At 35.8% G+C, this 18,021-nt stretch overlaps 2 protein-coding genes across 2 annotated transcripts; both read right to left on the minus strand.

The window, feature by feature from the left end:
* Positions 1–306: 306 nt before the first annotated feature.
* Positions 307–3,361, minus strand: LOC113100683 (SLAM family member 9-like; the record flags this gene model as incomplete). Its single annotated transcript, XM_026265314.1, has 4 exons — positions 3,313–3,361; positions 1,521–1,847; positions 934–1,230; positions 307–400 (listed from the first exon to the last, which is right to left on the minus strand). Coding segments are annotated over exons 1-4 (767 nt in total), but the record flags the coding sequence as incomplete, so codon positions are not given.
* Positions 3,362–8,262: 4,901 nt separating this feature from the next.
* Positions 8,263–11,654, minus strand: LOC113100681 (SLAM family member 5-like). Its single transcript, XM_026265312.1, has 5 exons — positions 11,606–11,654; positions 9,774–10,100; positions 9,194–9,490; positions 8,554–8,665; positions 8,263–8,302 (listed from the first exon to the last, which is right to left on the minus strand). The coding sequence occupies exons 1-5, from the start codon at positions 11,652–11,654 to the stop codon at positions 8,263–8,265; spliced, it is 825 nt and encodes a 274-aa protein (XP_026121097.1).
* Between the last annotated feature and the right edge of the window lie 6,367 nt (positions 11,655–18,021).

Raw genomic sequence — 18,021 nt, forward strand, 5'->3', positions numbered from 1 at the left:
CTTGTGTACACTGTGTGAACTGTTGCACTATTGTCCTGCAAGAAAACAGAATCACAATTAAAAATAAAATGGCTGAGGGTTTACAGAAAAGTCGCAGTTGTCTTACTGTTCTCTTTACCCAGATATGCACAAAATGTTTTATCAACATAAATCACCTCTTCTTCCCGAGTCATAAATGTTTTAATAAAAAAAAATAATAATAATAACATAAAACCGAAAATGGTTACAAATCACAATTTTTAAAGTTAACAAAATATGCTCAAGCATATGTATTTTGTATTGACTTGCCTTATGTTTCTGTGGTACCTCAAACCTACAACTGCAGCAATGAAAGCAAGCAGCCCTGCTATAATTGTCATATTGGCTATCGGCATCATGTGTTTCAAACGCTCATCCAGTTCTGTAATACACAAAAAAAAACAAAAACAAAAAAGTTATTACTGTTTTACAGCTTAAAGTCTTACATAAATCATGATGATGGAAGATGTCACCTAACATGTTAAATTTCACTTCTTTAGAGACACATGATCAATTCTTTAAATTTTAAAGAACGTTTGGATAAAGCAAACTGAATATATATATGAAAATAGAAAAATATTTCATTCATTTTCCAGGATGGGTTATAAAAATGTAAACCCATAAACATGTATGTCTTCTAAAAGTTTTTTTTTTTCTAAATTTAGGAATAAAGTAGCATATACTGTAGGATCAAAGTTATCCAAATAGGATCCAAGTAGAATTGATGCCACAAAACAAAACAATTTCATATGGGCTGTATTGATTCTTAAAATATAGAACTAATAATAATAATACTAATAATAAAAAAATAATAATGATAAAGGCAAGTTTATAAAAGATAATAAAATGTCTTTAGTGCGATATGATAACAGGCCTGACTCATTTACAATTAGAGGATAAAAGACTATTTAATACCTTCACATGGCTGACAGAGTTGAGTGATGTTGATGTTGTGTTGAGTCTGGTTTGTGATGGGATTGTTGATCACACAGCTGTAGATGTTGTTCTCCTGATATTCCACCTCCAGAGGTAGAGAGAGACTGATGCTGAGATCAGACACACTGATGCTGGACAATAAACTGTTTCCTTTGTACCAGGAGAGAGTCACAGCACTCACATTCACAACTGAACACACCAGTGAACAATTGGATGTGGATGATCCTGAAGAACATTGTGAAGAGTCTCTGGTGATGACTGGAGCAGGCAGACGTGCTGGACAGAGATATGAACATTAAATGATGCAGATTGTAACCATAATACAATTAGTGTCATAGTTTTATTTACACTAGAATGTATCACTACTTAGGAATCACTTTTTATGCTTAATGCAAAGTGCTATTTGTTTTATATGGATGCAATGTGCAAAAAAGCATAAAACTGTGTAAATAACATCTAACTTCATTTGCACTTGTAGCATCTCAACATAAACTAAAAGTAATGTAGAGTTAGGACAACAAGATGCCAAGACATGAAAATGATGCGGGTATGCATCCTCAACTTACCATAAATAGAAATATTAAACAACTTCTCTTCTGTTCCTCTGTTGTTGATGATCTGTAGTTTATAAAGTCCAGAGTGTTCACATCTGATGTTTCTGACGGTCAGAGATCCAGTCTGACTGTCCATCTGGAGACTGTTCTCAAATATTGTATTAGTGGCATCTATATAAATGTTCTGTCTGTGGATATCAGCAATACGAGTGTTTTGAGGTCCAAACATCCACAGAATCTGATCATCTCTCTGTACTTCAGTAACATCAGTGTTTAGAAAGACAGAATCTCCCTCCAGCACTGACACTGACTTCACTTCATCTGTATCACCAATAACACCTGAAACATATTTAGAAAATATGTGTCTCGGCTATATAACAGGAATAATTCTTTATCAACATTATGAACTGAATCAAGAACAGGCAGTCGTTTCCATTAGCCAATCTGTCCACCTCATTTTGCAACACAGAAGAAGCATTTGCTATTTTCTGTTAATGTGTGTGAACTGTGATTCATTAGCCACTAAGTGTAAATAACTATATTTAAAAAAGTGTTTGTGATTACGATAATAAATAAAATAATATGATAACAAATAGCAGTATCAAACGGCATAATGGACAGTTTTTGTACAGCTGAAATAACTGGAAGGAAAAGACACTGGAAACCATAACACATTCAATTTCCAAATGGCCACACCGCGTTTATGTTAAAAATAAGGTGCAAACACCTTGGCAAGCAAATTAGTAAATAGTGAAGGGAACAATCTGGTACCAGTCTTAAAGATGGAGGTAAGAATATGACTGGAAGTCAGAATTTATCACAACCATTATTAAGCTGAAAGTGAAATCTAACCAAGCACACATAAGATTTTCCTGGCATCTTTAAAAAGTCATTTGAATACACTCCATAAACATCTTAAAAAACATTGGCTAAATGTCTATTTAAATATTTCTCAATAGAGAACTGGTCAATCAACTGAATTAAATTGAAGACAACTCCCCCACACAATAATTATATCAATAATTACAATTAATTACAATAATATGAAGTATATTATTGAACAAATTTATGTCTCAGTTAACTACCTAGCACTATGTCAGCATACATGAGTAAGGCATCTTCTGAATTCATTTGTTACCCTAAAATTAACAGATATTTAACAAATACAATCACACACATTGCGAAGGATTTCTGCACTGATTCAAATCACCAATTTGTTTGAGGAAGCATGCGTGTAGGCCTATATGAATTGGTCAATTCCGCTCCCCACTCTATTCCCATCTATTTCATCCCACTCTGGTGAAATCGCTCCACGTTCGATCAAATTCTAAATTCCTCTGAATGCACAACAACTGCCGTTTTGAACCGACGCACGCCTGGGACACACTGCGAGCGTGGCAGACGTGGAGCGGGTTTGTTGAGTGATCCGCGGCTGCTGTGGTTGAACCGCGCCTGATACCTGTTATACGCGGCCGCAGGTGTACAGGCGAGGAGACGAAAATAAACACGCGGCAAACCCAGAACGCAGAACTCACAGCAACAACAAAATAGAACATATTTCAAACAAACAAGTTTTGAAGACAAGTCTGGGGCTTCAAAAAACTAAAAAGCTAAACATCCATGTGTTGAACATAAATTACCGATGCGACCTCGAACTAGCCAACCATAGACTTATAAGATTTGGGGGCTATGTAGACGATATGGTACGGCTCCAGCCTTATACATGTAGTTAATAGCGCATCTGCTAAAAGAACACAATTAAGAACAAGCTAAAAAAAAAAAAAAAAAAGCTAGTGCTATTTACCTTTCTCGAGCAACAGACAAAAGCAAAGGAAAACAGCTTTGTCCATCATAGTCCTACAAGAACAACGTTCTGGTCTCGATGATCACACCGTAACAACGAATCACTAGCGGCTCACTGTATTGCATAATTCTTTATGAGTTTGATTGACAGTCGTTTAAGCCAATTGTTCAGTCGTTTACAGCCAGTGGCGCTGCCAGGAATTTTGGGCTTCATGAAAAAAAGAAAAAGAAAAAAAAACTAATTGGGCCCCCTCTGCACAGCTGTTGTCACCACATCCTTACATTCCATACATTTTTTTTTTACTTACGTGGCTCTCAAGATAAGGTAAGTAAGCCAAAAGTAATTTTAGGATGTTTTCTATCATTTTAAACTTTCAGACAATGCAATAAAAAAATAAAAAAATAAATAAATAAAATAAATAAATAAATAAATAAATATATATATATATATATATATATATATATATATATATATATATATATATATATATATATATATATTGATTACTAATCAAAAATAAATAAATAGATTTGCCCCATGGTAAGTTAGAGGTAACTTGACCTGAGTCAGTGAGTAAGATCTGGACACCATCTGGGTGTAAACCAGGGCTGTCCAAACTCAGTCCTGGCAGGCCATGTCCTTCTGAGTTTAACTCCAGCTTACCTCAACACCTGTCTGGACATTTCTAGCATGCATAGCAAGACCTTGATTAGGTGGTTCAGATGTGTTTTATTGGGGTGGGAAACTACAGGAGGGTGGCCCTCCGGGAACAAGTTACCTGGTGTAAACTGTCCATCTAACTGAATCTGATTCAAATCCATGTCTGTAATTTACCTCGACCGCTTTTTTTTTTTTTTTTTTTTTTTTTACGTTGTGAAATAGGTTGTGATCATGTTTTTTCCCACATATTTTATAGGACAAATGGCTGTTTTTTTTTGGATGTTACAAATATGTTTTTTTTGTTTTTGTTTTTTTTTTGCAACATTGTAGAAATGTTTTTATAACGATTTTATCACATTCGTAGGCTATGTCTCCTTCCGTACTTACCATGTCCAAACTGGTACTTTACATGCTGCCTACAAAATATTTACTTCACAATGTTAAATCTGAATATTCATCTTATTACCAGCACTTTTTTACATTTCATCTTACTTGTAGCGTTGCTGACCTCTGGTTGTTGTACATATTATAAACCTACATTAACATATTTAGGCCTACTAATTTATACTACACACAAATTTTGTCACAAATCGTATTTATTCCCAAAATATAAAAAGTTATATGATGTGGGTAGATCACAAAAAATAAATAAAAATAATAATAATTATAGTTCAGTTTATATATAAAATTATTTGAATCAGAGTTAATTAATTGTGATTTAGTTTAGTTGCAAAGAGTTTGATGATACAGGAATAGAAAACATAACACATTTATGATCAGAAAACCCATTGTCTACTAGATCATAAAGAGAAATTCCATATGTTAACTCAAGATCAAGAGTATGAACACCCTCAAGGGTAGGGACATTTACATGATTTAGATCAAAGGTATTTATCAATATGGGGCTAGGCAAAAAATCGAAAGCAACTTTCATTCGCATCTCGTCAGTAAAGCTCCTGTGATAAGTAGGTAACCTCTTGCACTGATTTCTAGTTGTGTCCTCCCTTTGGAAGGCCAAACAAAGTAGTCTTGCTTTCACAATGAAACAAACTCGTCCACAGAGAGGGTTTCGGACGAGTCTTGACTTTTATAAAGAATATCTCTTTGGATTTGAGACTTCAGGGTGCTTTCACATCTCTAGTTCGATTCATTTGGTCCGAACCAAGGGCAAACAATTATACATTGTAGCATTTTTCAGTTGAAACGAACCAAAATGCAGTCACATGACAACATCTACATCACTCATTGGCCATGACGTATTTCCTAAACTGCTTTTCGATTGGTCAGAATTTACTTGGGGGAAAATTCCAACATAAGAGGAAAAGCCAGAAAACAACTCGGAGACAACAACTACACGTCAACACGACAGCGCGTGCTGGTTTTGTCCCTGGCCATAATTTATTACATTGTTTGTATACACCACAATATGCAAAAAATACATTTCTATAATGAAGCACGGATGCGGCTTGAAAACAACGTTCTAATGCACTTCAAACGGCGAGCGGGAATCGCTCGTAACTTCAAGCGGAGGCGTGCATTAATTCTTAACTCTGACATGCTCATGGTCATCAGACCAAATTTCTATCAGGCTCCGCACCTCCTCACTACTCCAAGTTTGTCCACGGGCTGCCATGCTAAAGTGCAAACTGTCAACAAACACTTCCTCATCCCATAATTTGTCCGGTAGAATTTTGTCAGCACCATCCTTTCTTTGAGGAGCTCTACGTTTGGTCTAAGCTTCTGTTTCCTCCTTCATTACACGCAGATGTTCCCTGATGCTTCGTTATATTTCTACTGCATCAACTGCATTTCGTTGCCTTGTACCTTACATGTGCAATGAAATAAAGTCGAATAAATTGTTAAAAATGTTAAATGACTTACTTTTGGTGTTTTCCAAAAATTATCATCATCTCAATCTTCTCATTATCACGAGTCAAAGAAAATGGTCTATGAGAAAAGTTTAGGACTGCACAGCACAAAAATACCATTATAAAATAATATTACATCATAAAATAATAGGTAAATGAGACTAAACACTAAATTATTTTATCTTTATTATGAACACACTGGTTTGTAGTGCAAACAATTTTATCGTTTAATGCACTTAGTTATTCTCCTTGTTATTTAAACTCATAACTTATAACTTCTTTGCCACAAGTGAAGACACTGTCAATGGTCTTGTAGAAAACACTTTCTTCCAGAAACCCACAACCCTTGTGTTTAAACTTTATTATATATCTGCTACTTTTTACAAACTATACAAAGTCAACATACAAAAAAGCAATAACAAGAGCACACAATACAAGGCAGTGAATGATGGATTGAGTCTTGTGACAGTAGTTGGTGTGAATCTCAAATACTGATAGAACTGGAAACCTCAAAAATAACATGCAACCTCTCTGCCACAATGGTCTTGTAGAAACTGCTTTTCCCAAAAACTCATATTTTCCTCTCTCTCTTAATTACATTTATGGTGACACTGTTTCATTGAGCATTTAATTTTATATTTATTTCTTTTTACAAAATTTTATACAAATTCAAAAGAAATGTGAATAACAGTGGCTTAAAATATTGAACACATTTCTGAATTACTGCTCAGTGAAAAAGGCAGTTTAATGACAGAGTACACATGGTAAGGCTGGAAGAACCTTACTTTGATCTTGTGAGAGACAGACAAGAAATAGTGTATTAACATTAAGGTCATCAGTCACTTGTGAGTGAAGGCATGGGGAAGTGAATGTTAGTCGTGAATTCAAGAAAGCGCCCCATTCATGTTTGGCTTACGACGATTTTCTTTACAAAAGTAGACTGTAATAAAGCATTGATAGCTTAAGGATCTCTCCCATTCCCCAATGGGGCATAAAAATGTGCAAATTCCAGATGTTTGTTCATGTCTTCATGTGAGGACTATATAACTGGTTCTAGGTAATGGTGACTATGTTGGTCTACTCAAATAGTAGCAGTCGGTAACCTCTGACTGTTGAAAATGTTGCTCTAATTAGGTATATAAAGATTGAGTTAGATTGTTTAAACTACTACTTAGAAGGAAGCAAACAAAAGAAAAAAAAAAAAAAAAAAACATAGCTTGTGCAAAATACAGTAGGTATCAAATCAAACACCAATAATGTATTAATGCTTAAACCTAATTCTGGTATATAAATTAGAGTAAGAGATAATATAATTAAATAACTTAAAAGTGCAAAGGATAGACAGAACGAGCACAAAAAAATGGGGGTATTAAACATTAAATCCAAATGATTGAAAAAATTATACAAAATACAAAGAAACATGATATAACAGTGATAAACTGACCAACAATAAACAAAACATTTTGGCTCCTAAATTCGTATCGGGGGAGAGTGTTTTTGTTTTAGCTGTAGCGTCATTTTGGCAAATCGGAGCTGTACGCAAATGTTGTAGGCTCTGCACTGCGCAGATGAATTTTTCACTTTCAAACCAAAGTGTAAATACACATAAGTGCATACTCCATCTAGGTTCAGTTCAGATTTGCCAAAATGGCCCTACGCTGATTTGGAGAGACACAGAGTAGAGGAATTGTTGAATAAAGTCATTGTTTTTGTTCTTTGTGTACAAAAAGTATTCTTGTCACTTCATAACATTACGGCTGAACCACTGATGGACTATTCTGACGATGCTTTTCATACTTTACTCGACCTTGACAATGTTATTTACTTACAGTCTATGGGACACTCTCAAGCCTACCTGTTTTTATCCAAAATATCTTTCCAAAATTCCAAAACACAACAAAATTGTGTTCCAAAGACGAACAAAGCTTTTACGGTTTGGAATGACATAGGGGTAAGTGAATAATGACAATTTCAATTTTGGGATGGAATATCCCTTTATGAAATTGTATTTCCTTGCAACATTTATAAGTGGGATGTTGAGTAATATTAGCCCAGTATTGTATTGTCAGTTGCAGTCTTTAATTATTAACCATTTTATTCTGAAATTTTTACATAATTAAAAAAATGCCTTCAGAGTTGTGAATGGTATCTTTAAATAAAAGAAATCATCCATACTTCCATTCGATTACCCAAATCTTGTCACACGTCAGATTGGGTTCACATTGGCAGCAGTTTGCCTGATTCAACATGTTGAAATGGCATTGGGGAGAGTCGGAAATCTGATTGGATGCCTAGTTTCGTGAATGAATCAGTATGCATCACATCCTGAAATGTATGCACATATTTAAGTTGGACCCATTACTGTCACATGCTCGCTTTAAATATGAAAACAAAAAAATGGCTCAACTCTCTCCACTCTCCCTTACGCTTGTGTACACTGTGTGAACTGTTGCACTATTGTCCTGCAAGAAAACAGAATCACAATTAAAAATAAAACGGCTGAGGGTTTACAGAAAAGTCGCAGTTGTCTTACTGTTCTCTTTACCCAGATATGCACAAAATGTTTTATCAACATAAATCACCTCTTCTTCCCGAGTCATAAATGTTTTAAAAAAAAAATAATAATAATAACAGAAAACAGAAAATGGTTACAAATCACAATTTTAAAGTTAACAAAATATGCTCAAGCATATGTATTTTTGTATTGACTTGCCTTATGTTTCTGTGGTACCTCAAACCTACAACTGCAGCAATGAAAGCAAGCAGCCCTGCTATAATTGTCATATTGGCTATCGGCATCATGTGTTTCAAACGCTCATCCAGTTCTGTAATACACAAAAAAAAACAAAAACAAAAAAGTTATTACTGTTTTACAGCTTAAAGTCTTACATAAATCATGATGATGGAAGATGTCACCTAACATGTTAAATTTCACTTCTTTAGAGACACATGATCAATTCTTTACATTTTAAAGAACGTTTGGATAAAGCAAACTGAATATATATATGAAAATAGAAAAATATTTCATCCATTTTCCAGGATGGGTTATAAAAATGTAAACCCATAAACATGTATGTCTTCTAAAAGTTTTTTTTTTCTAAATTTAGGAATAAAGTAGCATATACTGTAGGATCAAAGTTATCCAAATAGGATCCAAGTAGAATTGATGCCACAAAACAAAACAATTTCATATGGGCTGTATTGATTCTTAAAATATAGAACTAATAATAATAATACTAATAATAAAAAATAATGATAAAGGCAAGTTTATAAAAGATAATAAAATGTCTTTAGTACGATATGATAACAGGCCTGACTCATTTACAATTAGAGGATAAAAGACTATTTAATACCTGCACATGTGTGACAGAGTTGAGTGATGTTGATGTTGTGTTGAGTCTGGTTTGTGATGGGATTGTTGATCACACAGCTGTAGGTGTTGTTCTCCTGATATTCCACCTCCAGAGGTAGAGAGAGACTGATGCTGAGATCAGACACACTGATGCTGGACAATAAACTGTTTCCTTTGTACCAGGAGAGAGTCACAGCACTCACATTCACAACTGAACACACCAGTGAACAATTGGATGTGGATGATCCTGAAGAACATTGTGAAGAGTCTCTGGTGATGACTGGAGCAGGCAGACGTGCTGGACAGAGATATGAACATTAAATGATGCAGATTGTAACCATAATACAATAAGTGTAATAGTTTTATTTACACTAGAATGTATCACTACATAGGAATCACTTTTTATGCAAAGTGCTATTTGTTTTATATGGATGCAATGTGTAAAAAAGCATAAAACTGTGTAAATAACATCTAACTTCATTTGCACTTATAGCATCTCGACATAAACTAAAAGTAATGTAGAGTTAGGACAACAAGATGCCAAGACATGAATATGATGCGGGTATGCATCGTCAACTTACCATAAATAGAAATATTAAACAACTTCTCTTCTGTCCCTCTGCTGCTGATGATCTGTAGTTTATAAAGTCCAGAGTGTTCAGATCTGATGTTTCTGATTGTCAGAGATCCAGTCTGACTGTCCATCTGGAGTCTTTTCTCAAATATTGTATTAGTGGCATCTATATAAATGTTCTGTCTGTGGATATCAGCAATACGAGTGTTTTGAGGTCCAAACATCCACAGAATCTGATCATCTCTCTGTACTTCAGTAACATCAGTGTTTAGAGAGACAGAATCTCCCTCCAGCGCTGACACTGACTTCACTTCATCTGTATCACCAATAACACCTGAAACATATTTAGAAAATATGTGTCTCGGCTATATAACAGGAATAATTCTTTATCAACATTATGAACTGAATCAAGAACAGGCAGTCGTTTCCATTAGCCAATCTGTCCACCTCATTTTGCAACACAGAAGAAGCATTTGCTATTTTCTGTTAATGTGTGTGAACTGTGATTCAATAGCCACTAAGTGTAAATAACTATATTTAAAAAAGGTGTTCGTGATTACGATAACAAATTAAAATAATATGATAACAAATAGCAGTATCAAACTGCATAATGGACAGTTTTTGTACAGCTGAAATAACTGGAAGCAAAAGACACTGGAAACCATAACACATTCAATTTCCAAATGGCCACACCGCGTTTATGATAAAAATAAGGTGCAAACACCTTGGCAAGCAAATTAGTAAATAGTGAAGGGAACAATCTGGTACCAGTCTTAAAGATGGAGGTAAGAATATGACTGGAAGTCAGAATTTATCACAACCATTATTAAGCTGAAAGTGAAATCTAACTAAGCACACATAAGATTTTCCTGGCATCTTTAAAAAGTCATTTGAATACACTCCATAAACATCTTAAAAAACATTGGCTAAATGTCTATTTAAATATTTCTCAATAGAGAACTGGTCAATCAACTGAATTAAATTGAAGACAACTCCCCCACACAATAATTATATCAATAATTACAATTAATTAAAATAATATGAAGTATATTATTGAACAAATTTATGTCTCAGTTAACTACCTAGCACTATGTCAGCATACATGAATAAGGCATCTTCTGAATTCATTTGTTACCCTAAAATTAACAGACATCTATCAAATACAATCACACACATTGCGAAGGATTTCTGCACTGATTCAAATCACCAATTTGTTTGAGGAAGCATGCGTGTAGGCCTATATGAATTTGTCAATTCCGCTCCCCACTCATCTATTTCATCCCACTCTGGTGAAATCGCTCCACGCTCGATCAAATTCTAAATTCCTCTGAATGCCCAACAACTGCCGTTTTGAACCGACGCACGCCTGGGACACACTGCGAGCGTGGCAGACGTGGAGCGGGTTTGTTGAGTGTTCCGCTTCACTCTTCCCCGGGGCCGCGGCTGCTGTGGTTAAACCTCGCCTGATACCTGTTATGCGCGGCCGCAGGTGTACAGGCGAGAAGACGAAAATCAACACGCGGCAAACCCACTCCGCGACGCAGCCTGTATCCTATCAAGAACTCACAGCAACAACAAAACAGAACATATTTCAAACAAACAAGTTTTGAAGACAAGTCTGGGGCTTCAAAAAACTAAAAAGCTAAACATCCATGTGTTGAACATAAATTACCGATGCGACCTCGAACTAGCCAACCATAGACTTATAAGATTTGGGGGCTATGTAGACGATATGGTACGGCTCCAGCCTTATACATGTAGTTCATAGAGCTTCTGCTAAAAGAACACAATTAAGAACAAGCTAAACAAAACAAAACAAAAAAGGCTAGTGCTATTTACCTTTCTTGAGCAACAGACAAAAGCAAAGGAAAACAGCTTTGTCCGTCATAGTCCTTACATGAACAACGTTCTGGTCTCGATGATCACACCGTAACAATGAATCACTAGCGGCTCACTGAATTGCATTATTCTTTATGAGTTTGATTGACAGTCGTTTTAGCCAATTGTTATCCAGACTGGGTCGTTCTGCAAGAAAATACTTTTAGTTCCACGCGCGAGCAGGTTCATTCTGTGAAGCCGGGAAACACTACTGTCAGGTCGGTTATGAATGTCATTTGAGCTCAATTAGTGTTTTCAGTCTCGAGCCTAAAGTCTGGTGCACGGTGTTTAAAGACATTAAGACCAGCCAGGGGCGGTGCCAGGAATTTTGGGCCCCATGACAAAAAAAATCTAATTGGGCCCCCTCTGCACAGCTGTTGTCACCACATCCTTACATTCCTAATTGAACTGACAGCCTAATCCAGGTTATAATCCTGGCCCAATCCTAAAACATGTCTGTGAAACCAGCCCCTGTCATAATCATGACATCACATCACAATAAAACCGAACTTTACAATAGAACAAATATCTTGATAGGGGAGAGTGGAGTAAGATGAGCCTTTTTTTTTTTACTTACGTGGCTCTCAAGATAAGGTAAGTAAGCCAAAAGTAATTTTAGGATGTTTTCTATCATTTTAAACTTTCAGACAATGCAATAAAAAAAAATAAATAAATAAATAAATAAATAATAAAAAAAAAAATATATATATATATATATATATATATATATATATATATATATAGGAAAAAAGGAGAAAAAAAAAAGGAAAAAAAAATACATAGCTTGTGCAAAACACAGTAGGTATCAAATCAAAAGACAATAATGTATTAATGGTTAAACCTAATTCTGGTATATAAGTTAGGAGTAAGAGATAATATAATTAAATAACTTAAAAGTGCAAAGGATAGGCAGAACGAGCACTAGGTGAGAGCACTAAATGAGGCAGGTGTGAATGTCCAAACTCAGTCCTGGCAGGCCATGTCCTTCTGAGTTTAACTCCAGCTTACCTCAACACCTGTCTGGACATTTCTAGCATGCATAGCAAGACATTGATTAGGTGGTTCAGATGTGTTTTATTGGGGTGGGAAACTACAGGAGGGTGGCCCTCCGGGAACAAGTTACCTGGTGTAAACTGTCCATCTAACTGAATCTGATTCAAATCCATGTCTGTAATTTACCTCGACTGCTTTTTTTTTTTTTTTTTTTTTTTACGTTGTGAAATAGGTTGTGATCATGTTTTTTCCCACATATTTTATAGGACAAATGGCTGTTTTTTTTTTTTTTGCAACATTGTAGAAATGTTTTTATAACGTTTTTATCACATTCGTAGGCTATGTCTCCTTCCGTACTTACCATGTCCAAACTGGTACTTTACATGCTGCCATCAAAATATTTACTTTACAATGTTAAATCTGAATATTCATCTTATTACCAGCACTTTTTAACATTTCATCTTGTAGCGTTGCTGACCTCTGGTTGTTGTACATATTATAAACCTACATTAACATATTTAGGCCTACTAATTTATACTACACACAAATTTTGTCACAAATCGTATTTATTCCCAAAATATAAAAAGTTATATGATGTGGGTAGATAACAAAAAATAAATAAAAATAATAATAATTATAGTTCAGTTTATATATAAAATTATTTGAATCAGAGTTAATTAATTGTGATTTAGTTTAGTTGCAAAGAGTTTGATGATACAGGAATAGAAAACATAACACTTTTATGATCAGAAAACCCATTGTCTACTAGATCATAAAGAGAAATTCCATATGTTAACTCAAGATCAAGAGTATGAACACCCTCAAGGGTAGGGACATTTACATGATTTAGATCAAAGGTATTTATCAATATGGGGCTAGGCAAAAAATCGAAAGCAACTTTCATTCGCATCTCGTCAGTAAAGCTCCTGTGATAAGTAGGTAACCTCTTGCACTGATTTCTAGTTGTGTCTTCCCTTTGGAAGGCCAAACAAAGTAGTCTTGCTTTCACAATGAAACAAACTCGTCCACAGAGAGGGTTCGGACGAGTCTTGACTTTTATAAAGAATATCTCTTTGGATTTGAGACTTCAGGGTGCTTTCACATCTCTAGTTCAATTTATCTGGTCCGAACCAAGGGCAAACAATTATACATTGTAGCATTTTTCAGCTTTTTTGGTTCCTTTTCACACAACACTGATTGCTTTGGTCCGTACCAGTTGAAACGAACCAAAATGCAGTCACATGACAACATCTACATCACTCATTGGCCATGACGTATTTCCTAAATTGCTTTTCGATTGGTCAGAATTTACTCGTGGGAAAATTCCAACATAAGAGGAAAAACCAGAAAACAACACGGAGACAACAACCACACGTCAACACGACTGCGCGTGCTGGTTTTGTCCCTGGCCATAATCTATTACATTGTTTGTATACACCACAATATGCAAAAAATACATTTTTATAATGAAGCGCGGATGCAGCTTGAAAACAACGTTCTAATGCACTTCAAACAGCGAGCGGGAATCGCTCGTAACTTCAAGTGGAGGTGTGCATTAATTCTTCTTAACTCTGACATGCTCATGGTCATCAGACCAAATTTTTATGAGGCTCCGCACCTCCTCACTACTCCAAGTTTGTCCACGAGCTGCCATGCTAAAGTGCAAACTGTCAACAAACACTTCCTCATCCCATAATGCACAGCGCAGCTAACTACGGCAGCTGGTTTAGTCCAAAAATGATCAGTACTTTTTGCAGTTGGATCTGTCCGAGGTCGGATCACATTCTCACCACAAACGAACCGCTCCAGAGTTTGTTTGAAAACGTACCGAGACCACCTCTTCAAGCAGGTCTCGGTACGCTTGTTTAGTCCACCTTTAGTGCGCACCCGAGTGCGATTGCTGCTTTCACACCTGCCCAATCGAACCGCACCAAAGGGGGAAATGAACTCTGGTACGATTCAACCGAACTAAATGAGGCAGATGTGAAAGTGCCCTTAGTCTTTGCAACTTTAGAGATGTTATCTGTTCACTAACAGCTTGTAACACTCCAAAGGGAAAGGAAAATTTGAAGTCACATCACATGACCCCTTTAAGGGTAAATAAAGTACAAGGGTGTAGCCCAGGTACCACACCTGTGACAACTTTTGAAAAACTTTCCCTCAGAGTGAATAAATCGGGAACATGTTCAAGCCCTCCAAATATTTTTGGAAAAGCTGTTGCAATTATTAGTAAATAGTAATGATTTGTGAATCTCTCTATACATCTCTACTTTGCTAGAGCACCCTCACTCACTTTTAAAAACACATTCAGTGATTTGTTTCTGGAATTGTGTCTGAGCCAGATCAAAACAATCTCATATTTATCATCGAGTGCATCACACCCACACAACATGCCAAACGGAAGTAGTGACAGCTGAAAAAAGGACAAAGCAAAAGCAAACTAAATATTAATGGTGGTTTAGTTGTTAACAATCGGATTGCTATTCCAGGCCTTTGTTGTTTTCACAGTTCTAAATGTGCATATTCACATTGATAATCAAGGTTTCTTAAATCCTAAACAAAGTCAGCCATGAATACTGTATAAAGAGAGCTAAGAAAACTCTACAAAGTGTCTGATGGAAACTTTGTCTGTTGTTTCACTTGTGGTCAGAAGGTGGATGAGAACCTCTAACCACAATAATGGCACATATATCCTTCAGCAACTATTCCGACCCCAATAAACAGGTGCAAAACATCATGCTAATACAACATGCTAAAATTAAAACATAATATTATATAGCATTATGTATTGTTGAAACATTTTTTTCCCTTTCACATACAGCAATTCTATTTTATCTTAATATTTTGGTGCACTGAGTTTTTCTTCTACTCTGACGAGTCTTTCAGTACTTGCCACTGAAAGACAGCCCCACAGCATGAGGCTTCTACCGGCACACATTACTTTTGAAAGTAAACAAGTACAATAGGATTTCAGCCCTATGCTGAAACTAACCAACTAACTAGAGTCTGTTGTCAATTTGTCAGATGCACTTGTACCTCAACGTTTGTCATTTCTGATATTACTTTATCCACTGTAACTATGGTTAATAGAACTATGGTTAATATACAGTTAATAGATCCTTTTACATTGTTCGCTGGGTTAACAGGATATTTTAATTTGCTCAAATATAATGTCTATGTATTGACTTATGGCCTTCTTTATTAAGCCCCATACTTCGGATTATGGTCACTTCCTTTATATTAGAAACACCCTCACTGCAGTGTTGATTCTTTTTTCTTTCTTTTTATCTGCCAGGGTGGCATAATATTACACAAAATATGTTATAAATGTACATTAAAAAAAATAAATAAATAAATAAATTAGGTTAAGGGTGGAGACTCACTCATGAACTCACTTTTCAACATCTATACTGGCAGAACAGGGTGGCCTAGAGAGGGAATCCTCATTGCGCAACATTAACAGTGCACTTGTGCTGTACTTTCTGGAACCATTACATACAATCTGAAAAGTCCCTGTCTGCATACTCAGAATTCATGCTCTGTATTTAACCCATCCAAAGTGCACACACACAAACCGTGAACACACACCCAGAGCAGTGGGCAGCCATTTATGCTGCGGCGCCCGGGGAGCAGTTAGGGTCTCTGTGCCTTGCTCAAAGTCATGGTATTGCCGGCCCGAGACTCAAACCCACAACCCTAGAGTTAGGAGTAAAACTCTCTAACCACTAGGCCACGACTTCCCCATGTTCAAGTGTCTTGGAGACATTGCCACAGTTCTGGATTTTTCAGAGTCTGAATTCTTCTATTCAGATTCAATTCCTTTACATTGCCATCCTTCAACTTAGAAATCCATCACAGTTTGAAGGATGAATTAGTTCTGTAATTGTGCTGCAAACAGTTAAGGAAAATGAAGGAAATCTTATCCGAACAGCAACTTTAAGAACACTAATTCAGCATGTTTACATCAATTTTGCAAACTTCCTGGTTATTCTGTCATGTTTTCCAGCTCGTTTGCCTATTCCCAACATCACCAGAGACTCTTCACAATGTTCATCATCATCGTATTGTTCACTGTTGTGTTCAGTTGTGAATGTGAGTGCTGTGTCTCTCTCCTGGTACAAAGGAAACGGTTTATTGTCCAGCATCAGTGTGTCTGATCTCAGCATCAGTCTCTCTCTACCTCTGGAGGTGGAATATCAGGAGAACAACATCTACAGCTGTGTGATCAACAATCCCATCACAAACCAGACCACACATCTCAACATCACTCAACTCTGCCAGCCATGCGCAGGTATTAAATGTTCTGTTATTCTTTAACTGACACTTGTTCTGTTTTGTGGCATTTAATCCATGTCTATTAACTTAGAGGCAAATTTTCAGTATAGGCTATTTTATTCCTAAATTTTGACTTTTAACAATGATACACTTTCAAAGTTTACATCCAAATATGTGCAGGTACTTCAGCAGTGATGTTATTGTTAATCAGCTGAGCTAATCTGCAGTTACAAAAGTCTGAGAAAAAAAAAATAAAAATCTTACATTTTCTTTAAAATGGAAAGCTTTGTCTCACTTTTTTTCTACCCTCAGACACTACTCGTTGTGGTTCTGCTGAAGCTGTGATCCGATTGGTCGTCTCTGTTGTGGTGGGCGTGGCTACTGTTGCTGTATTAGTTGATCACTTCAGATCTGTTAGTGATACATCACCATTGGTCCCTTAACCTGTTAAATGTCACCCCGTCCCGTATACGGGACACCTACGTTGACTATACTATATTACAATCAAACTTAATCTAATCTTGACAAACTATATATCGTTGAAAAGGTCTAAGACTCCCAAATATATATTATACCAATATTTTTTGTTAACAATTATGTAGGAAAAGTAATAGATCAATTTATGACAAGAGTGCACCCTCAGAAATCTACATTACAAAAGGAGCTTTGACCTTTGTTTAAAAAAAAGACTTCCTCGTTGCCTTTTTCTCTATCACATTTTAGAAATCATCAGAAGTTATATATCACTTGAAAACATAAAATTTCAAAATTCATCCTTTAAAACCCATTTTAAAATCAGACATTGCATTACCATGTAAATGGTACATCAAAATCATGTTACAAAATGTTTTCCGTCATGAAATGTAAAAATTTAGGTTTGTATCATGCACATTCAAGTCTATCTTCAAAAACGTGAGTGACAGTTAACAGGTTAAATGGCTGTTTTTGTTGTTGTTTTTTATATTCCTCTTCTTCAGAATGAGAATGAAGATCGGTGGACATGTACTACTCAGCCTAAGCTTTATTTGCCATTCATTCACTGACTGTCTGATGTACATGCACACAAAAATAACAAGTAGCCTACTGAATAATGAGTTCCATTCAGATCA

The sequence above is a fragment of the Carassius auratus genome, unplaced genomic scaffold (assembly GCF_003368295.1).
Source record: "Carassius auratus strain Wakin unplaced genomic scaffold, ASM336829v1 scaf_tig00217332, whole genome shotgun sequence".
NCBI lineage: Eukaryota > Metazoa > Chordata > Actinopteri > Cypriniformes > Cyprinidae > Carassius > Carassius auratus.

Coding starts and splice junctions, on each gene's coding strand:
- LOC113100681 (XM_026265312.1), bottom strand. CDS start 11,654: ATGACGGACAAAGCTGTTTTCCTTTGCTTTTGTCTGTTGCTCAAGAAA. Junction 9,491..9,773: donor GTTTAATATTTCTATTTATG/GTAAGTTGACGA, acceptor ATCTCTGTCCAG/CACGTCTGCCTGCTCCAGTC. Junction 8,666..9,193: donor ACTCTGTCACACATGTGCAG/GTATTAAATAGT, acceptor TGTGTATTACAG/AACTGGATGAGCGTTTGAAA.